The 26,450-nt window shown below is 44.8% G+C and overlaps 1 protein-coding gene across 2 annotated transcripts in view; it reads left to right on the plus strand.

The window, feature by feature from the left end:
* The window catches only part of SLC12A9 (solute carrier family 12 member 9), a 100,411-nt gene extending 79,402 nt beyond the window's left edge, over positions 1 to 21,009 (plus strand). For both annotated transcript variants that reach the window (XM_069215556.1, XM_069215553.1), the window contains one exon: positions 16,400 to 21,009. In XM_069215556.1, the coding sequence (XP_069071657.1) occupies positions 16,400 to 17,238 (839 nt within the window). In that variant the 3' untranslated portion in view covers positions 17,239 to 21,009. The remainder of the gene's footprint in view (positions 1 to 16,399) is intronic.
* The last annotated feature ends 5,441 nt before the right edge of the window (positions 21,010 to 26,450 follow it).

Raw genomic sequence — 26,450 nt, forward strand, 5'->3', positions numbered from 1 at the left:
TGCTGGATTTTACACCACAGACTGTTGGCAGAGATGTTGGCAGTGCTAAGAAAGCATGTCTGAATGGTATCAACTGGGTTTTCAGAAGATGTCCAAATGTCTTTGATAGACATTCCCTTTTTTGGCTCCAGATTATTTGGAGAGAAGGCTGATTCTGTGTTTAAATGATTTAAGGACAGGAGGGTCACAGCACAATCTTTCAGATTGTCTTCCATCAAGGAGCTCCACCAACATTACAGGAAATTTAGAGGTTATTCGAGGATGCTGGTTGACACAGTGCCAGCCACCCCCCCCCCGCCTCCCAACCTGGGCTTTAAGAGCAGGTCCAGTCCTTTTGAATCAGAGTTAGTGTCTCTCCTCAAACTCCCTGTTTTTAACACCTGACAAGCCACAGGCTCATTCTAAGCTGGGAGGAAGCAGGATAAGTAACTTTCTCCCCGGCTGGCAAGCCATCATGTCGGACAGAGAGGGTTGTTAGTAATCAATCAAAGGGCCTTACACACTAACTTTTTACTTCCTGTCCTCCCCACCCCTTACATGATAGAGACTCTCAGTGAACCATTCTGCAATCTTCCTGCAAGAATTCTACCTTCTGGACAAGGATGGCATGAAGTGTATGCGTCCTTCACATACACTGTAGTGGTCCAACCCATGCTGCTTCCTTGAAAAGTTCAGGTCTAGACTGGACCTCAACCCTCTAAATGTCTTTCAGCAGAAAGACAAAATGTTCACCCTGTTTCACATTCTTGGTCTGTGCCCAGGGTACTGGATAGTGTCCTTGGACTTGCAGGAAAGGTATTTTCATACACCCGCACTAAAGGCTCCACAGGTATTATCTGAGGTTCACGGCTGACTCTGAAGACTTGCTCCTCTTTAAATCTGTAGTTGCTGCTCACCTTCGGATGTTGGGATACATGTGTTCCCATACCTCAATAATTGCAGCTCATAATGGGCTAGCTGCAGTCATTTGTAGACCACCTCTGGACGACAGCTGAACTCCTGATTTATTGCGGTACTCTGTCAACAAGCCGAATCCCACCTGGGACCCACACAGTGAATACTATTCATTGTGGCTGTCCTAGACATGGTGGCATTCAGGGGTTTGCCACTGCCACAGTGTGTCCGATGTTTCTGGCCTAGTCCTTTGCCTCAGTGTGAATGGTTCTGAGGCTTCTTGGACTGCTAAGTTGTGTGCCTTTCTTGAGCCGAACCCTAGAAGGCATATGTAGGCCCTGCAGTGGAAACTCAGATTTCAACGGACCTAGCAGTGTTCCCTCTCCGACTCCATCCAGATTTTGCATGAGACAGCTCTGGATCTTCTATGGTGGTAGAAAAGCCCCAACCAGACCGACAACAGGCCAGTCTCCTTTCCCTACCGCAACATCACGTTTGAGACCGTTGCAACACTGCCTGATTGGGGTGGAAGGTTACTTGAGGGAGGTGGTGATTAGAGGATTCTGGTCTGGCTGAGAGACCGCTGAATATCAGTCTTTTAGCGCTTTTTCAATCCGTCTGGCTGTGAAAACCTTGCTGCCATCCGTCAAGGGGAAGCTAGTGCAGGTCCTCATAGACATCACAACTGCTGGCTCTCTAAAACCCAGAACAGAGGATCTGAGCAGGTGTCCGCTTGTAGATTACGAATGGCATCTCAACTTTGAGATGACGTGGTATATCTTCACTTGGTGGGGCATGCCTGTTTTAGGTATGTCCGCCACCATCAATACCCGCCAGTGTCAAAGCTGTGGCTCACTGTAGTTTCCACCAGGAAAGTTAATGTGAGACAAAATTCAACTGTGATGGGACACTGGTCTCCTATACACATTCAGGAAAGTCAGCACAGATCTGGACCAATGTCATCTTAATATCACCGAACTGGGTCCGAAGTCTATGGTACGCAGAGCTCATGAGAATTTGCCCTTCATTCTGACTACCACTTTAGGGGGTCCTCCTGTCTCGGCAGTGGGGAAGGCCCTGCACTCATATCTCCACAACCAACACCTTCAGGCATGGAGACTTGAGTGCTGGCAATTAAATGCATTCTGTCTACAAGCTGAAGTGTTTGATGTAATATTTGCAGGGTGATAGCCTTCAGCCAAGTCTCTCTATTTGAAGCGCAAGGAGAAATGTGTTGCTTGGTATGTTGCTCATCATACCAGCCCTCTGCAGGACACACTTTTGGTGTATTATTGTTCGATGGCATGTGCAGCTGCAGATACACATGCTTTGCACATCCCGCCATCTAGTGTTGGGCTCGGAGTGTTACAAGTTGTTTTTCTTCGAAGAAGTCTTTTCGAGCCACGAGATCGAGGGACGACTCCTCTTTCAGCTCCATTGCGCATGGGCGTCGACTCCATCTTAGATTGTTTTGTTTCCGCCATTGGGTTCGAACGTGTTCCTTTTCGCTCTGCGTTTCGGTTCGGAAAGTTAGTGAAAATCTCGGAAAATTCGACGGTATTGTTTGCGTTCGGTATCGGGTTAGTTACAACAGATCGACACTGAATTTGGAAGAGCTCCGGTGGCCCTTCGGGGTTTTCGATTCCCCGGCGGGGCCTGGTCGGCCCGACCACGTGCGTCTTCAAGGCTAATGGAACGGACCCCATTCCGCTTCTGCCCCGAATGTCACAACAAGTATCCTTATACAGATCAGCTTCTGGTCTGTAATTTGTGTTTCTCTCCAGAACACAAGGAGGATACTTGTGAGGCTTGTCGAGCGTTTCGGTCCAGAAAGACCTTAAGGGACCGAAGAGCAAGAAGACTACAGATGGCGTCTGTGCCGACAGGACAAAAACACATGAAAGAAGAAGAGGAAGCCTTCTCCATCGAGGATTCGGACTCGGAAGAGGTCGATCCTGAACAGACGCCGAAAACCGTGAGTAAGACGTCGATACACAAAACTCACGCAAAGACCACAAAAGCTCCGGGGACGCCACCGCCTGCAGGCCATGGCTTAACCCGAAAAATAGGTGACCGAGCATCGGCACCGAAAAAGGGCATGCATGTGTCGAAGTCATCCGACTCCGGATGAGATACCGGCACAGAGCAGACTCAACCCCGAGACACCGGGTCAGAGCAATTTCGGCACCAAGAGAGCGGCACCGAAGCAAGTCGGCACCGAGAGATCACTACACCGAAGAGCAAAAAAGTGGCGTCGGAACCGAAAAGGTTTCGGTACCGAAACATCCGGCCTCGGAACCGAAAACAAGTTCCTACACAGAGGAACAAGGCCTGTCCTCACAAATGCAAACACATGGATTTGGACAGGAACTAGAGACAATGGAGCCAGATTACACCCAAAGAAGGCTCCACATCCAAAAAGAAACGGGGAAGATCAGTACTCTCCCTCCGATTCGGATGAAACGAAAACTTGCCTTCCAAGAGAAAGACAAGCAGCCACAGGCAAAGGTGGCTAAACAAGTAACCCCGCCACCATCTCCACAACGCTCTCCACAGCCATCACCGGTAGCCACTCCACCAGTGATGCAATCCCCAACTCCTACAGGGATGAGCCAGGATGATCCAGACGCGTGGGATCTTTATGATGCGCCAGTGTCAGATAACAGTCCCAACTGTTATCCAGCCAGACCATCACCACCTGAGGACTCTACCGCCTACACACAGGTGGTGTCAAGGGCAGCGGCGTTTCATAATGTTAGCCTGCATACAGAGCCAATTGAAGACGACTTTGTATTTAACACGCTGTCGTCCACACATAGCCAGTACCAGAGCCTCCCCATGCTACCTGGAATGCTAAAACACTCCAAACAAGTGTTTGAAGAGCCTGTCAAAGGAAGGGCAATAACTCCAAGGGTGGAGGAAAAAATATAAACCGCCACCAACAGACCCTGTGTACATCACACAACAGTTAACACCAGACTCAGTGGTAGTAGGCACAGCACGCAAGAGGGCGAACTCACATACCTCAGGAGATGCACCACCTCCAGACAAGGAGAGTCGTAAGTTCGATGCGGCTGGGAAAAGAGTGGCAGCACAAGCAGCCAACCAATGGCGCATTGCCAACTCACAGGCCTTGTTGGTGAGATATGATAGGGCTCATTGGGACGAAATGCAACATTTTATAGAACATTTGCATAAGGAGTTCCAAAAAAGAGCGCAACAATTGGTAGAGGAAGGACAGAGTATCTCGAAAAATCAGATACGGTCAGCAATGGATGCAGCAGACACAGCTGCTAGGACTGTCAATACAGCAGTAACAATACGGAGACATGCATGGCTGCGTACATCTGGATTCAAGCCGGAAATACAACAAGCCATGCTGAATATGCCATTTAACGGACAGCAGTTGTTTGGGCCGGAGGTGGACACTGCTATCGAAAAACCTTAAAAAAGACTCTGATACGGCCAAAGCCATGGGCACACTCTACTCCCCACAGAGCAGAGGCACATTTCGAAGATCACAATTTCGAGGGGGGTTTCGAGGACAAAGCACTGAACCCACAACCTCACAAACAAGGCCCACTTATCAGAGCCAATACCAGCGGGGAACTTTTCGGGGACAATATAGAGGAGGACAGTTCCCAAAGAGTAGAGGGAAGTTCCAAAGTCTCAAAACTCCACAAAACAAACAGTGACTTACACGTCACAAATCCCCAACACACAACACCAGTGGGGGGAGACTAACCAAGTTCTACAAAAACTGGGAGGAAATAACAGACACGTGGGTCCTAGCCATTATCCAGCATGGTTATTGCATAGAATTTCTAGAATTCCCTCCAAATGTCCCACCGAAAACACACATGTCAAAACAACACATAGATCTTCTACAACTAGAAGTTCAAGCGTTGTTGCAAAAAGATGCAATAGAGTTGGTACCAATTCATCAGAGAGGAAGAGGAGTCTACTCACTGTACTTTCTCATACCCAAAAAAGACAAAACTCTAAGACCTATATTAGATCTCAGAACATTAAATATCTACATCAAATCAGATCACTTTCACATGGTGACACTGCAGGACGTAATCCCATTGCTCAAACAACAAGACTACATGACAACACTAGACCTAAAGGATGCGTACTTCCATATACCGATAAATCCTTTACACAAAAAGTACTTAAGGGGTATATTACCAATTCAAAGTGTTGCCATTCGGGATAACAACTGTGCCAAGAGTTTTTACAAAATGCCTGGCAGTAGTGGCTGCTCATACATGGGTTCCCGTACCTAGACGATTGGTTAATAAAAACCAACCTGCAGGAACGGTGCTCACAACACACAAAGTATGTCATAGAAACCCTTCACAAACTAGGTTTCTCACTCAACTACAACAAGTCACACCTTCAGCCGTGTCAAATACAACAATACTTAGGAGCAACAATCAACACAACAAAAGGGATTGCCACTCCAAGTCCACAAAGGGTACAAGCATTTCACAATGTAATACAGGCCATGCACCCAAAACAAAAGATACAGGTCAAGATAGTGATGAAACTACTAAGCATGATGTCCTCATGCATAGCCATTGTCACAAACGCAAGATTGCACATGCGGCCCTTGCAACAGTGCCTAGCATCACAATGGTCACAGGCACAGGGTCAACTTCAAGATCTAGTGTTGATAGACCGCCAAACATACACCTCGCTTCAATGGTTTAACACTATAAATTTAAACAAAGGGCGGCCTTTCCAAGACCCAGTGCCTCAATACGTAATAACAACGGATGCCTCCATGATGGGGTGGGGAGCACACCTCAACCAACACAGCATCCAAGGACAATGGGACACTCAACAGAGACAGTTTCACATAAATCACTTAGAATTACTGGCAGTATTTCTAACGTTGAAAGCTTTTCAACCTATAATAACACACAAACACATTCTTGTCAAAACAGACAACATGACACCGATGTATTATCTGAACAAACAGGGAGGAACACACTCAACACAGTTGTGCCCCCTGGCACAGAAAATTTGGCATTGGGCGATTCACAACCACATTCGCCTAATAGCGCAGCTCATTCCAGGAATTGAGAAACAGTTAGCAGACAATCTCTCTCTGGATCACCAACAGATCCATGAATGGGAGATTCAGCCCCAAATACTAAACACTTACTTCCAAAGATGGGGAACACCACAAATAAATCTATTTGCAACAAAAGAAAACGCAAAATGCCAAAACTTTGCATCCAGGTACCCACAGGATCAATCTCAGGGCAATGCGTTATGGATGAGTTGGTCAGGGATATTTGCATACGCTTTTCCCCCGTCTCCCACTCCTTCCATATCTAGTAAACAAATTGAGTCAAAACAAACTCAAACTCATACTAATAGCACCAACTTGGGCAAGACAACCTTGGTACACAACACTACTAGACCTTTCAGTAGTGCCTCATGTCGAACTGCCAAACAGACAAGATCTGTTAGCTCAACACAAACAACAGATCAGACACCAAAATCCAGCATCACTGAATCTAGCAATTTGGCTCCTGAAGTCTTAGAATTAGGACATCTAGACCTTACACATGAATGTATGGAGTTCATAAAACAAGCTAGAAAACCTACAACAAGACATTGCTATGCAAATAAATGGAAACTATTTGTTTATTACTGCCATAGTAATCAAATTCAACCCTTACACGCATCTGCTAAAGACATCGTAAGCTACTTACTGCACTTACAAAAGTCAAAGCTAGCTTTTTCATCCATTAAAATACATCTCACCGCAATTTCAGCTTATCTGAAATTACGCACTCAACTTCACTCTTTAGGATCCCAGTTATAAAGGCTTTTATGGAGGGCCTAAAAAGAATTATCCCACCAAGAACACCACCAGTTCCTTTGTGGAACCTCAACATTGTGTTAACATGGCTCATGGGTCCGCTGTTTGAACCCATGCACTCATGTGAGATACAATATTTAACATGGAAAGTAGCGTTTCTCATTGCCATCACATCTCTAAGAAGAGAAAGTGAAATACAGGCATTTACCATACAAGAACCCTTTATTCAGATACACAAGCATAAAGTCGTTTTACAAACTAATCCGAAGTTCTTACCAAAAGTCATATCACTGTTTCACTTAAATCAAACAGTAGAACTAGCCGTGTTCTTTCCAGAACCAGATTCTGTAGCTGAAAGAGCACTACATACATTAGACATCAAAGGAGCTTTAATGTACTACATTGATAGAACAAAACAAATACGGAAAACAAAACAACTGTTCGTTGCTTTTCAAAAACCTCATACAGGGAATCCAATATCCAAACAAGGCATTGCCAGATGGATAGTTAAATGTATTCAAACCTGTTATCTCAAAGCAAAAAGAGAACTGCCTATAACACCAATGGCACATTCAACTAGGAAGAAAGGTGCTACTATGGCCTTTCTAGGAAACATTCCAATGACTGAAATATGTAAGTCAGCCACATGGTCTACGCCTCATACGTTTACCAAACATTACTGCGTGGATGTGTTAACAACACAACAATCCACAGTAGGACAAGCAGTACTACGAACTTTATTTCAAACAACTTCAACTCCTACAGGCTGAGCCACCGCTTTTGGGGAGATAACTGCTTACTAGTCTATGCAAAGCATGTGTATCTGCAGCTACACATGCCATCGAACGGAAAATGTCACTTACCCTGTGTATATCTGTTCGTGGCATGAGACGCTGCAGATTCACATGCGGCCACCCGCCTCCCCGGGAGCCTGTAGCCATTTCGAAGTTGATCTTGAACATTTGTAAATTTGTAAATATATCACTTTAAACCACATTATGTACATACATATTTACTCCATTGCATGGGCACTATTACTATAATACACAACTCCTACCTCACACTCTGCGGGGAAAACAATCTAAGATGGAGTCGACACCCATGTGCAATGGAGCCGAAAGAGGAGGAGTCCCTCGATCTTGTGACTCGAAAAGACTTCTTTGAAGAAAAACAACTTGTAACACTCCGATGCCCAACACTAGATGGCGGGATGTGAAAAGCATGTGAATCTGCAGTGTCTCATGCCACGAACAGATGTACACTGGGTAAGTGACATTTTCCATATGCTTTATTGGTGGCTTAGCAAGGTCTTGCAGTCACAACAGTTAAGGATTATATTAGTGCTTTTGCCCTTTTTTTGTGTTCACCTGATAGAGGGTTTATTTACATTGCTTGCTGTGATGCGCTTTATCAAAGATCTGACTAGTATGTTTTAAAGCGGTTGGTCATGTCACAATGGAGTTTGAACTTGGTGTTTACTTTGCTTATGTGCTAGCCTTTTAAGCTGATGCACAGCTGCTCACTGTAACTACTGATGCTCAAAACACTTTGGAAATCACCACAGTGCGCTTCAGGAGTGAACTGTAGGTGCAACTGCCCTACATTACCTTCTTTCTGGATAAAATATTGCTGAGAACCCTGACACCCTTCTTAACCAAAGTGGTGACACCATATCACATTACACAGTCTGTCCCTATAGCAATGTTTTTTGTACCACCTCATTCTTCAAAAGAAGAGAGGTTGCATTTGTTTTTTACCTAAGAGGGCCTTGATTTTCAACACTAACCGTACAAAAGAACCTGCATGGATCATTAGCTTTGTGTTGGATTCTGTGGAGCAAAAAAAAAGGAAACATGTGCTGAAAATTACACTGTTAAGATTGATCGTCCTTTGCATCAACGTGTTACGTGCTCATCATGAAGCAATTCTCTGAAGGCCTGCAAACTCATTCAACCATAGCCAGGCTGCTACAGATGCAGTCCTGGCTGTGGGCATCTGCCAGCTCAGAGCGCAGGTGCTGGCGCACGAGTTCACAATACACTACTGCCTTGACAGCCAGGCATTTTGCATGCTCAGACCTATAATATGTTCTTATCTAAGCCCATTCCTCAGGCCCTGCACTTTTGTGAGGTACCGCAGTGCAATCTATTCTAAAGGTGAGAAATCTGCGGTTAGCTCTATTCATCAGAAAAACAAGTTAATTAAGATTGGTAATGCTCTTAATGGGGGATGTTCTATCTAAACTTCGATTCCCCACTACCATTCCACCTTCCTATATCATAAGTTGTGTTTTGTCACCTGCAACGTGTTCGAAGTGATCATCTTCTAAGAGTGTGGAAGGAGAGTGATTAAGAAACTGATGCCAGCCCGCAGTTGTGGCACTTAAAGGATAGTTGTGCTCCATCACTTTTGCAAATGTACTGAGTCAAAGCAGAGACACGAGGCTTGTTGTAAAATTCTCCAGATCCAATTTAACATCTGGGGACTTCTAAAGGTGAAGAAACTGCGGTTAGGTAAAGTACCCACCAGAAATTGTGTCACCAAAGGTAAGTAACTTGTTCGTTTGGACCACAATATTTTGGTAGTCGGTATTTTTGTACTTAACATTATATGTATGTAAAGTCAATTATTTTTACAGTCTGTTTTGACCACAATGTTATTGTACCACTATTTTTTTGTGGTGTTATATTTAGATATTATGCCACATTAAAGGAACCCCACAATTCCACCCTATGCACAGACAAACATAATTTTCAGTTGTTGCTTAGCGAAAATCTGAGCATTGTGCTGCATAGCTGTAGATACCTTACTCTATCTCATTCTGCACTCCATATTCGGTAGAACAAGTCATCGAACACACTTATGGACCATGGGACCTACATACACATTGGCTGTATAGAATATTGTCCCAAGTAATGAGTGTAAGTGTAATGCAACACATCCCGTGACTCAGTAACGCTGCAAAAACCTCCCCTCTAACTTGATGCAGTTCTCCCCTGGCAGTAAATTTGTCAAATGGGCTGATCCAAGTGCATGAGCTTCTTTTTTTCACTAGACCATTGCTGATTCCAAAGTACACCATAACATGGAATTTGGAATTGTGATAAAGGGTGGAGCAGAGTCATGGATAGCTGTAACCTCCTCGGAGGCAGGTTTCTTGCTTGCAGCGACTAGGCCAGTTATTAATGTGATGCTAGTGACACAAAGTGGTTATTTAACACTCTCGACCTGTTGCGATTGTGTCAACAGATTGCATGGCATGAAGACACTACCTTGTTTCGTTACACTGGATGGGCATTTGGGATAAACATAAACCATGTAAATTGGCTTCAGCCTTTGTGCTTTTCTAAAATGCTGGGTTGCATTTATTTGAGGGTCTATCTAAGGGCAAATGCTTCCATGACGTTATTTTTGTGTTAAGTGCAGATAAAAAGGAACACAGTGAAACTTTAAATCTTCTGTTAGCTACTTAAGAAAGAGTGGAATGCCAATATCCAAGAGAAGAGCAACACCTCTGATGTCAAAAAGTAGATTTGTGACACATAGGCCCTCATTACAACTTTGGCGGGCGGCAACCGCCACCCATCAAGTTGTAACCGCTGTGTAGTGGCCATTTCGACATGCCGGCGGGCGGACGCCGGCCCAGCGGGGATGACACCTGCAACATTTGCAGTTGCACCTGTCGCGCTTTTCACTGCTATGCAGACAGTGAAAAGCTTCAAGGGGCAGTGCCAGGGGGCCCCTGCACTGCCCATGCCTAAGGCATGCCTAAGGCATGGGCGTGCAGGGGCCGCACGACTCCCCTTTCCGCCAACCTTTTCATGGCGGTTCCTACCACCATGAAAAGGCTGGCGGGAGGGGGACTCGTAATCCCCTTGGCGGCGCTGCAAGCGGCGCTGCCCTGGAGGATTAAATCCGCCGGGACCATCGTGGCGGGAAACCGCCAGTCCCGGCGGTGCGACCGTGGCGCTTCCGCCACAGTCGTAATTCCCAAGATTGCACCGCCAGCCTGTTGGTGGTGCAATCGACAAAATAGCCCTTTGACTGCCAGGGTTGTAATGAGGGCCATAATAGGTAAATGTGGAGCGTCCTCTAAAGAAACATTTTGTAGATATGAAGTCACCAAGCCCTTTAGACAAAAAACAGTTGTGATCAATCCTGGGATTAGTAGAGTGGAGTACTATTCAAGATTTCTCTGTATGCTTGTTGAATTTATGATCTATGATAAGTGTGGTATGACTTGTGGGAAAGAGTTAAAGAAACTGAAGCGAACAATAGCTGAGGCACCTTCCCTCCAACCATATTATATGTCTTGCAAGCCATAATTGTTACAGATGCCATAATGTGCTGGGAGCAGCCTTACTACAAGAAAGGGAAGGCAAAAAAAGGGAGGGGTTGTCTAACTATTCTGATATTGTGAAGGAGGTGTTGGCTTGTAGCATTAGGAGGAGTGGGTTTGTAAAAACTTCATGGACCAGCAACAGACTGCTAGAAGGAGGGATCCTATCATACTTTGGGGTAGCTATTAAGTAATTTGGCTTGATGGTATCATCTGCAGAGAAGATTTGTTTGGTGGCTCCAGAGGGTTTGCACAACTGAGCCTTACCTTAAGCCTACAAAGGCCACTCATTTAGGAGTGGTGCCAAAAAAGAAGGATGGGTATGGACGTTTGGGGGCTGCGTATTGACAGGCATGTAAAGGATATGGTAAGAATGTGCCTTTTCTGCATGTAGTGTGAAAAATCCTGCAAAACACTTCTATATCTAGAGCGAAAAGTAGAGAATCCAGATGGGCCCTAGAAGAATTTTGCTGCAGATATTTCTGGTGCTTATGAAACGCTTGGTGGGGGTACTCAAGTACACCTTACTTGTCATGGACTATTTTGAAATTCGCTTTAGGTCATGTTTCTTGCCCTGGTAGGCATGAAAGAGATGGTATTATTTTTTGGAAGAATTATGTGGAAGGGTTACCAAACAAAATGGTAATAGACGACCAAGTTCACATCTTATTTCGCAAGAAGTAAAATGTGTTTTTATGGTGCAGATGTATTGAAAACATACGCACACATTGCTCTTTTATCCCTAGAGAAACAATGCTGTCGCGCAGTGGAACAGTTTAAGGAAGAGAGTAATCGGATGGGTACTGGATGGAAAACGCTGTTATAGTTGATGAGGCATTTAAAAAATATGATTCGTAGACAAGGTTGGATGAATGACAAAGAGATGGAGAACAATGTTATGAGGTGTAAGGCTTAAAGCAGTTGAGTGGATGAGACGGAAAAATAGACAATTGGCACGGATGAGGTCTTCTGCCTTTCCACTCTCTTAGGGTGGTAACTTAGTGGTAAAATTGTACTTGCATGTTACAAGTGGAAAAACGGGAGTAGTAAATGAATTGTAATTCCTGACCTTGAACTTGTGGTCCTTCAACTCTCCCATGCTGCCTCTTGTGCCCACATCTCTCCCCTTTCGCACAGCTGTCTACTCTATCTTAAACTCCAAGTGCAGCATTTCCTGGTGCTGTTACTGATCGAAGAGCCAGGTCTTGAGGAGTCTTCTGAAGGTGAGTAGGTATTGGGTCTGTTGCAGGTTGGTAGGGAGCGTGTTCCAGGTTTTGGCGGCGAGGTATGAGAAGGATCTGCCACCGGAGGTCTTTCGTTGGATGCAGGGAACGACGGCGAGGGCGAGGTTTGTGGAGCTGACGGGTTGGGGTGTAGAAGCTGAGTCTGTTGTTCAGGTAGGTTGGCCCGGTGTCGTGGAGTGCTTTGTGAACGTGGATGAGAAGCTTGAAAGTGATCCTCTTGTCCACGGGGAGCGAGTGAAGGTTTCTCAGGTGGTGTGAGATGTGGCTGCGGCGGGGTACGTAGAGGATCAACCGGGCGGAGGCATTTTGGATGCGTTGGAGGCGTAGTAGGTCTTTTGCTGGGATGCCTGTGTAGAGTGTGTTGCCGTAGTCTAGCCTGCTGCTGACGAGGGCCTGTGTCACCGTTCTTCTTGTTTCTGTCGGGATCCACTTGAAGATCCTACGGAGCATGCGGAGTGTAGATATTGAACAGTGTCGGGCTGAGGGATGAGCCTTGGGGGACGCCGCAGATGATGTTGGTGGCTTCGGAGCGGAACGGGGGGAGGCAGAGGCGGACTCTCTGGGTTCTGCCAGAGAGGAATGAGATGATCCAGCCAAGGGCTTTTCCTTGGATAACGATTTCGTGGAGGCGTGTTTTCAGGGTGTGGTGGCAGACTGTGTCGAAGGCGGCAGATAGGTCCAGGAGGATGAGGGCTGATGTTTCGCCGTTGTCCATTTGACGTCTAATGTAGTCTGTGGCGGCGAGAAGGGCAGTCTCAGTGTTGTGGTTTCGTCTGAAGCCAGATTGGGAGGGAGCCAGGATGTTGTTGTCTTCAACGTGGCTGGTTAGTTGCGTGTTGATGATTTTTTCAATAACCTTCGCTGGGAAGGGGAGTAGGGAGATCGGTCGGAAGTTCTTGAGGTCATTGGGGTCTGCTTTGGGCTTCTTGAGGAGGGTGCGGATTTCGGTGTGCTTCCAACTTTCTGGAAAAGTCGCTGTTTTGAAGGAGATGTTGATGACCTTCCGTAGTTGGGGGGCGATGGAGTCAGCCTTGTTGTATACGTGGTGGGAGCAGGGGTCTGACGGAGATCCTGAGTGGATGGAGTTCATGATTTTGCGTGTCTCTGTGTCGTTGACATTGGTCCAGGAGGTCAGGTGGTTTGCACAGGTGGAGCTTTCCGGGGTGGGGTCTGGCGTGGGAGTGGTGTTGAAACTGTCATGGATGTCGGTGATCTTCCGGTGGAAGAAGGTGGACAGTGCGTTGCAGAGTTCTTGGGATGGAGGGATGTCGTTGACGTTGGTGCTGGGGTTGGAGAGTTCCTTTACGATGAATGGAACCCAGGAATCTTTATGTATCTCTAGCTTACTTCAGTTCTTCTGGAGGAAAGTTTACTTCACCTTTTTTCCCCAGAGCAGAAGGTCTCCTTAACGTGTCTTTCATACAGCGTCCTTTCTCTTACATAAGTATCCCTTCAACAGGAGAAAGATGTCTTAGAAAGAGGAATACAAGGAATGCTTGGCTGGTGTTACAAATCAGGTGACTTAACTCCATCCATCACTTTTTAGGTCTCGATACAGACTGCTACAGCTGTTTCTTGGAGACCTCATGTTACCAAGACACACATAGTGCAGAAGAGTGGGCTTTTGGTCAACCTCTGTCGGCCATTTGATGCTGGCATTTTTAGGTCTGGTGTTAGCCAAGAACTTTTGATCAGTAAAAGTATATTTGTATAACATACTTACTTATAAGGGCTTCAGTATTTAGCTTCCCGCCCACTACAGCATACAACAGGGGCAGGGCATCAGCACACTACCGCCACTAGATAACTTCACCTTTAAATGACTTCAGTTTGCTCTTTCACAAGAAGCACATACAAAGTACGTCCTTTCAGTGGCAGTTTTTATTTTTATTTTATATTTTATTACTTTTGTATTGCCTTTGTGTCCAGCATCTGATGTGATAGCAGGACACTTTCTAACTGGTTCCAGCTTTATCAGTTCCTTTCTCCTTTTAATGGTGGTGTAAATTCCCTTTGGAGTGGTCTTTGTTTATCTGACATCTGCTTTTTCACACTTGACCAAATTGTATCCGATTGAAACTTCTTCATGAAGTTGCCATTGTTTATAGTGTGCTCAATAAAGTGCATTTCTAACTGCACTCCTGTATGTCATGCTGGTATGTATTTTAATTGAGGACTTTGCTATATTTGTAAACCAGTGTAGTCTGTATGTCCTCCTTAGGTGGCTTTCTAGTGTGCTTTTAGTGTTCTTGTATGGGGGTTTTCAGCCAGACTTCTTCCATAAGCCTGTTGTCATTCACATTTTCTTCCAGCTCCTTGACAGTGCATCATGAGATGGTGGGTAAGCACACTTCCGCCCCTGGCTGATTTCACTTTGAGGCACAGAATGCTGTTCTTTCACAAGGAGCACCTCCACACACAAAGTAGTTCTCTTGAGCATCAGGGACTACTATGGTAATGTGTGCATTATTTAAACCAAAAAGGGCATGATGGCCCACCTGCCTCCCTAACAATAAGGTTTTGCACAAACCATGACAAAACAAAAATTGCCAAAAGGCTGGCAGCCAGTGCCAAACGTATTCGAAGTTGACATTGGCTGTCTAGAATGTTCTTCTTTAAAAAAAAAAAAAAAAAAAATGACATTTCTTTAGTGAAGTTGAGCTGTTATTGCTAACTCATAAGGTGCCCTTTTAGCCTGCCATTATTTTAATGTGCCCACATATTTTATCAGTTGGGGCCTGAGACTACCAAATTTGTTGCCTGCTGTGCTTCTAAGCAAATGGTATGTTCGAAATTCTTTTTTTTCTCCTCCTGGCTGTATTGTAACCTTGACCTCCTCTGGGTTGTTGTCCAAAAGCGCCTCCAGTTTCTTTCAGTGTTTGTCTACGGCATGCCTCAAATATAAATATCTGAAGAATTGGGTTTGGTGTAGCCCAAACTCTGATGAAAATGACTGAAATTATTTTAGTTGGCCTGTTTCCCATAATGTCTCCAAGTTTGGACACTGCAAAAGGGTGAGACCTAGTAGCTTTGCCTTGTTTGTTGTCTGTAAATTAATTGCTACACATTTGCATAAATATGGCATCTGTGCCTCACTATGTACTACAGAGGTTGACCTGTGCCTCACCGATGAAAAGAAGGGCAGAGCATTGCATGTGTGGCAAGGGCCTACTTGTTTGGACTGGAATATCCGTAAGGGATGAGACAGTGACTGATTTACAGAGGGATGACTCCAGTTTTGCTGTCTCTGTTCTGCCGTTCTGTGGCTTCTGCAGTGCTGGAAAAAGGGTTGCAACTTAAGTGTGGGTGTATGAGTGTTTTCATATTTCAAAGCCCTGGGGCGACCCTTGGGTGTTAAAGGACCAAGACCCTGAAATTCTTAAACGCAAGAACAGATCCCAGCCAACTTTATGCTGTACAACTGAGGCCGGTTTGGCTTTTCAATGAAGACAAGCCAACATCAATGACTACTGTCTGTAGACCCTGAAGAATACTGGTTAGAAGAGGACGCTATCCAACCAGCTGGATTCAACCTACCCACTTGATTTTCCGCAGGTAAAAATTATTCTTGACAAATTTATGAACCCCCCCCCGACAAGCCCCCTTTCCCCCCCCCCCCCCCGGCCCCCTCCACCCACACAACCCTCTGGAATAACCACCAACTTCCCCACAGTAATTGTTATCAAAGGTAAGTATTTTGAATATTATTACATAGCGTTCGTTGTGTGCTCTTATCCTACTGAATCTTAGTGGATTTGAAAACTCACTACTCTGATGAAAATACCTATGATGGAGTACTCCAGTTATAGGCAGGTACATTTTGCGTTTGCCTCTGATTGTGTCTGATCCAGCATTGTCAGCTCAATGGTAAGGTGAGCTGGACATTATGAGCAAATTCACCATATCTCAACCACATACATATCTCATTCAATGCTGTTCTGTAAAATAGAAGCTACCCCTAAAGCCTACTGTTTCGTCTCCACTGTTTTTAATAGAAACATGATGCCAATTTATTAGATAATAATGGGCACATTCTTGCAAACTTTTAAATGGTCATGAATGTCTTTCTATTGTTCTATCCAGGTGGTATGAAGCCCAACACCCTGGTGCTCGGGTTCTACGACAACAGCATTCCGGAAGACTACTTCTTGCAGGATCCTGCCTTCAGCATGAGTCAAGAGAATGACCACTTCGGAGTAGACATCACCTCTTTGCAGGCTCACTTCCCTCCAGCATGGGACGGCGAGGGCCATAAGTCACTCTCTCCTTCTGAGTATGTTGCCATCATCTCTGATGCTATCAAGATGCACAAGAATGTTTGCTTGGCACGCTACTTCTTTCAGCTGGACAAGAAGGAGCTGTTTGCCAAACGCCAGCCAGATCGGCGTTATATTGATGTTTGGCCACTTAACCTCCTACGGCCAGACAGTACCAGCTATGTGGATATTTGCAGCCTCTTCTTGCTTCAGATGGCCTGTATCCTGACTATGGTGTCTTCATGGCGTTCGGCCCGACTACGCATCTTCCTCTGCATTGAGGCAGGGGACCAGTGCTGGATCCGGAAGGAGGAAAAGCTGCGAGAGTTGTTGACCAAGCTGCGCATCCGTGCCACCATAAAGATTGTGCCCTGGGATGCAGTGGTGGCCCTGCACTGGCACAAACAGCTCAGCCCAGAGGAGCAGGGGGAAAACTTTGTCAACATGAACGCTGCACAAATCACAGACGAGTACCTGCGGGCTGTGAATGAGTTGGTGATCACGCAAGCTGCGAACACCGCGGTCCGCTTCTTGTATCTACCGCGGCCACCAGCGGACACTTCCCAGTATGAGCGCTACCTCGAGCAGCTGGAACTAATGACGCGAGACCTGGGACCAACACTGCTCATTCACGGGCTCACTCCTGTCACCTGCACAGACCTTTAAAGCCCAAAGGACCTGCACTGACATTACTTCACTCACCTAACGCTGAAAGTCTTCAAGGGCCATATAGCTCTGGATGTGATTCCCCTAAGACCCACCCTTCTAGTGCCCCAAGACAATCCTTTGAGGATGTTTCAGCTTTGTGCCTAGACAAAGTGACTTCTAGAGTTGAGGGAATCCTCTCTGCAGTGGCCCGAACTCTCGTTTCATCTTAGCAGACTATGGAATGAGGCCTGGTGCCAAAAGGATAAACTTGGGAATGGGGAGTGTTTTGAGCTGTTTAGTTGGGGTTACTGAAGAAAAAAGCTAAGCAAAAGTAAAGGAGAATTGAAAATGTAAGGAAAGTGAGAGGTGGCGCAAATATAAACCACAGGAAGGGGACATAAACAAGTAAATGAGACTGAAGGCCCAGGGACACACCAGAAGAGTTAGTTTCTTTATATTCTGCTTCCATTGTTTTTGACTGCGATTCATTCCTTCCCAGGTTGGCAGCTTTAATGTGGCCAACTGCTTCCAGATGAGCAGTCTAGCTGACACACCATGAGCACTCTCCTAGTGAAGAATTGCACTGAATGCTTTTGTTTTTCATTTGTACCAGTGTCTGTTTTCTATTTATCTCTTTGGTAGCTATCCCTCCACAGCACCAAGACACATTTTTATGAAGTGTGACAGTAAAGTAATTCTCTCTTTGGTTTTTGGCCCCTCCTTTTTGGCAAAGGTCTGAAATCCTTTTTTCCTGACTGGTCAGGACTCCACAGGATGAAGGACTCAGAGGGAGAAACATAGAGTGAAAATCCTTACTGACAGTGACAATGTAAGAAACAACTTTTAGGAAATGAAAATGTAATTCTGGATGAATGCAAAGCATAACTTACTCCTAAATGCCAGCCCCATCAAAGAGCTGTTCAGATGCTTGGGGCCATGAGCTTAGCGTTTTTTCAAACCATAGGTGTCCTGCAAAAATATTGCAGACAGATGATGAAAGCTGGAAGGGTTGGGTTTTCTGGGTAAATGCTTCTGCAATTAAGTATAAAGTTTGCAGGCTCCACTGTGCTGTGCCTGGCCCTCTCCTTCACTCTCAGGGCACAGGATCAGAAGCCACAGACGGTGTGACAAGTGTGTAGTGCTTGAGAAGAGAGCTTTAAGAGGGAGCAGAAAAGATCCTTTATCTGTCGGTGCTACAGAGAGCAGTCATGCAACCATGTTCCCAGTTTCTGTTTGGATATTTTGCTTTGTTTAACTGTTGTGTGCTTTTTTTTTTTATACAGTTGTCTAAACCAGAAAGTGAGGCAAATGCACTTTTGTATGGTAAACCGGTGGGTTGGGGTTAATAATGTCATCCTGTTGGTTTTACATATTGGAAATGTACTGTACTGATTACTAGTATTTAGACATTGCCCAACATGAATGGTGGGGGGGGGGTTGACCTCATGAAAAGTGTTACATGTCAGAATGTACAGAGGCAAAAATTAATGTACCTTAAAAGAAATGGCAGCTTACTGTTGATGCTCTTTCTGACTGCTGAAACAGTGCATCCACCATTCCTATTTGCAGAGACCTTGTTAGTACTCCTGCAAAATCAGGATTATTCAGAGTTTGTTAGCTTACGACACTCAGTGTCTTCTGAGGAGTTGTGGTGTGGTTTGTGGCTAGAACCTTACCTCAACACTGTAGTTCTGAAAGCATTTTTTTGTTTGGAAGTAAGATTAAGCTTCATGCCCCAATAGTAAAGGGACCACACTGTCTCTTCGTGATCAACTCAGCTTGTCCTTGTGCATTGGCTCAGCTGCCTTTGACACAATCCGTTGTATCCTGATTATAGTGGAAACTGGTGCAGGGATTGCATCAAGACCTTCCATAAAAATGTTTGAGATGAAGAAGAACATCTCACTGCTACTTAGACTCCTGCCGTACATGAAAGACGTTCCATCCCTTCTGAAGGGCAGTAAGTGAGGCTTCAGCACAGGAAAGGGTATGACACATGACTGACTCTACAGCTAACTTGGGAATGCGTACTCCAGTGCATCAAATGGAGAGAATCCTTACTGTTCTCCTGCGTGTTGCAGTTTAATATTGTGGCTCTGCTCCCACCTGCTCAAGCTCTCTTGCTAGCTCTTGTAATCCACATGCATCACCCGAAAAGCGCAGATTAAGTGCCCAGCTGACTCCTGTGTGTGAAGCCAGTCGACCCTCCTGAGGTTATTGTTGCTCCTTGCATGTTGAGCAAGTGTGTGGCACATGTATATAATCAAATATTGGCCATAAAACTGGACTCTTTATGTTGCTAGGGGTTATATACTATATTGTGATGCTGCGGTGTGTGGTTTGTATACTGTCGTGTTCGTCGGAGCTCCTACCTCGTTCGTGAGTCTTAGACAGTGTCTTTCGGGTGAAAGAACATCCTAGTATGTGGTGTTGACTCACACTGACCATAGTTCTTATGCTTCCCAACCCTGATCATACTGAACTCTATCCTACTCTTCATACCAACAGGACGATAAGAAAGGGAGATGGGCAGTGTTTGTACTCACTTTGCAAGCAGAGCCTTTTTTCAGTTCAACTCTTGTAAGGTGGTGGGAGGGTATTATCTTAGTGTGCTCTCTTCCATTGTCAATATGTTTTTATTGTGTATATTTTTATAAATTGGCTAGTCCCAAGATTATCTCTTGTGGCAGTTGCCAGCCTACTAGTATAGTCACCTCTGCCAAGCAAGGGCTTCAGACGCACCCGGGCGCTGCGACAGAGGCACGTCATCTGTAACCCTGTGCATGTGAACACACATCACTTCACATGATGGCATGAGACACATTCACTGCAGAATCTTCTGAAATTTGGTATATGCATGTGCACTTACCTTTCACACTGAGTCAACGAACGCTTTGTAGATCACCTCGAAAGTACACAACGATTTAGTATCACCATAGAAGTGTTAATTTGCATAGCATAAGCGCCCAGGCATATAAGAGTATGCGCTGTCCTTGGAAACAGACAAAAATGCATCTTCCTGCACAGCAGACACACAACAAGCTTTGATTGCCTCAACCACATAAAATGTAATGCCATGAAAGGCAGAGACACTCCAGCATCCTAGACACTTGATTGTTAGACACGAGTACTGTGACACAGACACACACACTGCGGTTGCTTATTTCAAGGATATATGTGATGACGCTTAGGGCAGCACCGCAGTGCCTTTGAGACTTCCACAGTCACCTCACAGACCAGACGTACCCTCACACATAGATCATATATGCCTGGAAGTCTTTACACCCAAATAAACCACTGTGTAATGACATGCAAGAGTCAGTCAAGTTTAAAGCGCCAAATCTTGACCATCCTGACTATTTATGGTGGCCTGGCCTCCCTCCAACCAACTCTTGGGTACCATATGACCTGCTTTACATCATACTTATAGGTATATGCACGATTACAGTCTCGATCTTTGGTTCAGTCCATTCCCAACGCGGCTTTCTTTTGGCATTCTTTCACACTCCAAGCCTTAATTCTCGCACAAATGGATGTTAACGTTATAATCCTTTTAAAAACCTCAAGCAAAACAAGCCAGTCGTGAGCACGTGGTACCTGGACTTGTCTCTCCATTATTTTAGTTTTTTTATGCATAGGATAGCCTCAGCCAACAACATAAATGTTGTGTCTTGGGGGCTGAGAGACAGTAAATGTTTGTTGGCGCCGTTAAATGTAGTTTTGATAAATAAAATATTGTTTTTTTTTCTTTGAAAAAGCACTAAATAAACTAATAATATTAAATACTGATTTGTTGTTTGAGGGGCTTCATTTATGTTTAATTATAGTTCTGTTTGCTAGGTATTTCATTGTACCTCTCGGACCCTCCATGTTTTGCTTGTGCACATTTGTGCCCATGTATTCCGTCTACGAATATTTGATCTCTCCTTAAAGTAGGATTGTATTTGTAAACATGCACCGATTAGTGAAATCCATTCAAATTTTTTGGCTTCCCAGATTGAGAAGTATGGTTTCTGCTACAAAATATGCATGAAAGTTGCAGAGGATGCTGTAATTGCCACAAAATGTATGATTTCAATGATTCCACGGGGAAAGGAAAAAACATGCTTTGTGTGAGGACTAAGTAGATGGCAGTACAATTGGAACTCAGATGGACACTGGAATTACACTCAATCTGACAGTCCAGCCAGAGCTTCTGAAAGTCCAATGCTACACCGGTAGGTAAAATAGTGCAGTTAAAAAAAACAGTGTGATCGAGACTTCTAGCCGCAGAGTCCTTACTTTAAGACATTCCCAGACATCACACTAGAACTGGAAACTTTTGGTGAGCAGTACCCCTGTGTCCTCATAGGTGGCATCATTCGGCTCCACGCAGCATGAGTTGTGCTGGAAGTGACATGCGCGGTTCCTGTGAAGGCGCCATCCCAGCTCGCTGACGTCAGTTTTCTTTTTCTGTACCAGTCAGTGGAGATCTGGAGGGCTGCACCCGGTCGCTTTCTGACCGACCTTTCTTTGACAATTCTTTGAGACTCTGTCTCCTTGTGTGCAGGATGTCCACCAGAAAGGCAGGTTTTAAACCATGCAACACCTGTCACCAACAGATGTTGAGAAGACAGACCCACATTTGGTTTGTCTTTGGGATTTTGAGTGAGACCATGACACTGAGTCTTAAGAGGACGGCTGTGCTATCACTCTTAAGGCACTGAGGAAACACTACCTCAAGCTCTTCGTCACTCGACATCGATTGACTCTGCAAGTTCTTGGTTTCGAGGAAGGTCCAGAGATAGTTTGTGAAATCATATCCAGCGATCATCGTCCCACTCTAAACTGTATGGTAAGTACCAAAAAAAGAAGCCTATGATTTCACCATGCTAGTCTTCTGATGAGTCACGAGGCTGTCAGCACTCGAGGCCTAGCTCTGTGGTGGAGGCTACACCTGGGTGGTCTCAGCGCTTTCCTACATTTCCAGGAGCCGGAGCGACCCCCCCCCGCAATATAAGAAATTGTACAATGCCATGCACCTCATTTTAGGGCTGCCTAAACTATTTGGAGCACCCTTAAGCCCCACAGGTCCGAGTTTTGCCCCTACTGGTCTTCCACCGGCAGGTTCGCCCTCAGCGTCAGTGGTACCATGAGGATCCATTGATGGATCCGGAGTGATGCTGGTCCAGCGTCCTCGACTTTCCCCGGCAACAGCTCCAGTGCCGACACCCAGCAGTGCCTCCACCCCACCATCATTCCCAACTCCGATACAGAGCTGGACGGCATAGTCAGATGCCTGGTCTGGCACTGACCAGGGGAGCCTCCCCATATTGGAGTCAGTGCCTTATTCATATGACAGGCCTAAATTTAGTGATGATTGGGAGGGGTCTGTGGAACCTTAAGGATACCAGACATTGGAAGATCCAGAGGATAATTGTTATGAGGATCTGGGTGATGCCAGTAGACTGGACACCTACCCGGACATTGGCCTGGTCTCTCCTCCTACCTTGGCTACGGAGAAGTGTGCCTTATTCGTTATGGTGGTGCAAATGGCGGCTGAGTTCCTGGTTCTTAAGCTACCTTCAGTGTCAGTCAAGACAAATTTCTTGACAGAGGTGCTTCACACGGGAGCTGCTTCACACAGCTGCTCCCACTAAACCATTACTCCCATTCAATGTAGCACATACCAACGTTCTACCTGTGCATAGGACGATTGACCCCACCATTACCCTCCCCAGGGGACCCCCGTTTCCTCACCAGCAGCCCCATCCCCAGAGAGCTTTGTTTTCCAGCCCTCCACCTCCAAAATCAACCCTGGCACAGCCCCTGCTACTCCACCACTAGATAGGGAATCCAAAGGGATGGATACCTTCGGGAACAGGATGTTCTCTTCTGCCAGCCTAGCCAATACGGTTGGTGATCACCTCTTGGGCCGTTACTCCCATGTAATATGGGACTCACTTGTACAAGGTTTCTCATAGTCTCAGAGGAGGCCTGCGCCATACTCTTTCAGGCAACTGCTGACAGGAGAGATGCAGTCAAGTTCACCATGACGTAAAACTCCTAAGGTCTGGCTCCATCTTAGCTCATGGATGTTGACTTCTTCTCCATCTCAGACATTGGACGTTGCCATGTTCCCTGTTTTTGCAGAATCGTCATGACTGTTTATTAACACTGTTGTCGCCAGACCTTATCTTCTGAAGAAGCATGATGGAGTCCAGTTCTATGATCCGTGACATAGGTACACCATGTAAGGCAACATGTGGCAGGGTCAGATGTTGATTCCCCATTAAGTGAAGGATAAATAACAACCAATATAAATATTGGATTGAGAGTGTAGTCTGAATTGATGTGTTTAGGTCAATAAAACAGCATAAATTTTGATGTTTTTAATCTCGGTCAAGCATTCCAGGTTCTGAAAATTTAAGACATCAGAACTGTCATTCATTCCATTAGTAGAGAGGTCATTCACTCAGATTAACACCAAACATTCTTACTGGGACAATCTCACCTATTGCCAGCACACTTCACACTTTGCAGATGACACATCATGTCTGAAGCTGATGGAGCCCAGACCCGGAGGAAGATGAATTGATCATGACTGCATTGTGTACTTGACCTTCGCTGGTAACACTGCCTTCACGCTTCTTCTGATACAGACAGCCTTTGCTGTGAACAAGGTATGCAGTGAATCCATTCTCCCTAATAAACTCTAGCTTGCAAGTTCCTCTGCCTTTCATGCTGTCAGTGAACAAGTTGTAACACTCCGAGCCCGACACTAGATGGCGGACTTATGCACAGCATGTGAATCTACAGCACTACATGCCACACACAGATGTCTACTGGGTAAGTAACATTTTCTTTCTAGATGATATTTTAAAAGACACTTTAGCAATGATGGAAATGTTAATTTTATTCTTGTTACTTGTAACGTGACTCATGACTGTTCTTATAATATTCTGTGTAGTTAAATGTACTAAGAAACATATTGTTTTTGTAGTGCTAAACACTTTTAAGATAAGTGTTCATTCTTCTTAGTACAGTGTGTGTGATACTGTTAATAATGAAACAAGGTTGTTGCTATTACCACGGTGCCCCTGATCCCTTCAAGGGATTGTTAACCCAAAAAAAGCAATACTTCTATGTCAATCATACATTGAGTAGTGCCTGTCGGGGCTACAATAACTTGTCTTTCACACTCAGCAGAATCTTATAGCGAACTTTTTTGGGAGATTTCACCAAAAGTGCTGGTTTCCGAATATCGTGCTTCCTACATATTAATTCACAAAAGTCATTAGAGAATACACAACCTACAGATTGATCTGCTTTAAAACTAGTGGGATAATGCGAAAAAAAGGCTAAGTAATAATCTTTAAAATTGGGCAAAGCTAACCCCCTTCCCTTTTTTTTATCCGCATATACTTTGCTTAATGCGGCTCGAGCCTTCTGAGTTTGTCAAATAAATGGGTGAAACATAGACTCCAATTTCTTTTTAAAAAATTGTGTTAAAACACACGGGATGGCCGAGAACAGAAAGTTAAATAATGGTAAAACTGACATTCTGATCAATGCAATTCGACCTAACATGGAGAGGGGGAGAGACCCCCATTGGGCAAGCAAAGCCTGAGTTTTCTAGAGCAACGGGACGTAATTAAGGTCATACAGGTTTCCTATATCGGCTGCAAAGTTAATCCCAAGGTATCTCTTTGGTCTAGCATTCACACAATGTCTTAATTCGGGGAGCAGTTTAATAGAAGTGCCACACAGAATAATATCGGTCTTACTCATATAAATCTTGTAGCCACCAATTTGCTCAAATTCGGCAAACACATTAAAAGCTGCTTCCTGGGAAGTACGCTCTTCATCTAAAAACATAATGATATCTTCAGCATAGAGTATAATCTTCCCCATTGACTTTAAAGGGGGTTGAATCTGATTATTTTGTCTGATTTTAATGGCTAAGTTCTCAATGAAGAGAGCAAAAAGTGTAGGGGATAAAGGGCAACCCTGCCGAGTCCCCCGTTGTACTTGAAGTTGACCAACACACGCGGAATTAATAATAATATTAGCTTCAGTGTTTGAATACAACCTTTGAATTAATGCAGAGACCAGAGAGGGCACCTTATAGCTAGACAATACTGCAAAGAGTGTATCCCATACAACCAAATCAAATGCTTTTTCGGCATCTAATAAAAGAACAATGGCAGAAATTTTATTAGAGGCGAAATAGTCAAGAGCCTCAGCCAAAAAATGCGTATTAGTTGCAAGTTGCCGACCAGCTATAAACCCGTTTTGATCGGGATGCACCAGTTTATTGACTGACCCATTTAGCCTATTAGCCAAAAGTTTTGTAATAATTTTATAATCTGTATTTATCAAAGAGATTGGACGATATGCATTAGGATCTTCCCTGTCCTTATTCTTTTTGGGAAAACTAACCACATTCCCTGAGTGCCAAGAATTGGGAATCTGTTCGCCCCTAAGTAGGCCATTAATTAATGAGTGCTTTAATGAAAGCTTTTTAAAATTCAGCTGGAAAGCCATCAGGTCCACAATCCTTCCCCGTAGGGAGGTTCTTGACAACCTCAAGGAGCTCTAACTTCGTAATTGGCTGTATTAGAGCATCGCTGTCTTCTTCTGTAAGACTAGGAATATCCAGTTTCCCCAAGAATTCCTTAATAGACCTAGGGTCAATATCCGGAGCATGGCTGTAAATTCGTCTAAAATGCTCTAGCATAATTTCATCTCCAGCTCTGGGGTCAGTATGTCTAACCCCGGTAATAGGGCATCTCAATACATGTATACAGCAATTCGATCCCGAGGCTTCCATGCTAAGAATTTGCCTGTGAAATTAATCTCTTCATATACCTTTTGTTTATAAGTCTGATATCCTATATCAACCTTCTTGAGAAAATTGTTGGCTAGTGCCTTTTTAGCTCATTCAAAAGACTGTCTATTGTTTTCCGTAGGGGCATGTAGGTAAGCAGTTAAACACCTTTGCACTGCCTCTTTCAGAGCCCTGGTTTGTTATCTCTGAAAAGATTTGTCTGCTGCTTCCTTGGCGATTACCGAGCCCCTGAAAAAGTCCTTAAACGAATCCCAGATTGTAGCTGGAGTTGAAGATCCCTGATTATGTTTGAAAAATTCACTTATTTCGTCCTTAGAAATCCGTACCCATCCCTCATCTTGAAGAAGCAGGTGGTTAAAGACCCACCTTCTAGTTTGAAACTTGGGGACTTTCGAATAAA

Source organism: Pleurodeles waltl, chromosome 12, assembly GCF_031143425.1.
Source record: "Pleurodeles waltl isolate 20211129_DDA chromosome 12, aPleWal1.hap1.20221129, whole genome shotgun sequence".
NCBI classification, from domain to species: Eukaryota; Metazoa; Chordata; class Amphibia; order Caudata; family Salamandridae; genus Pleurodeles; species Pleurodeles waltl.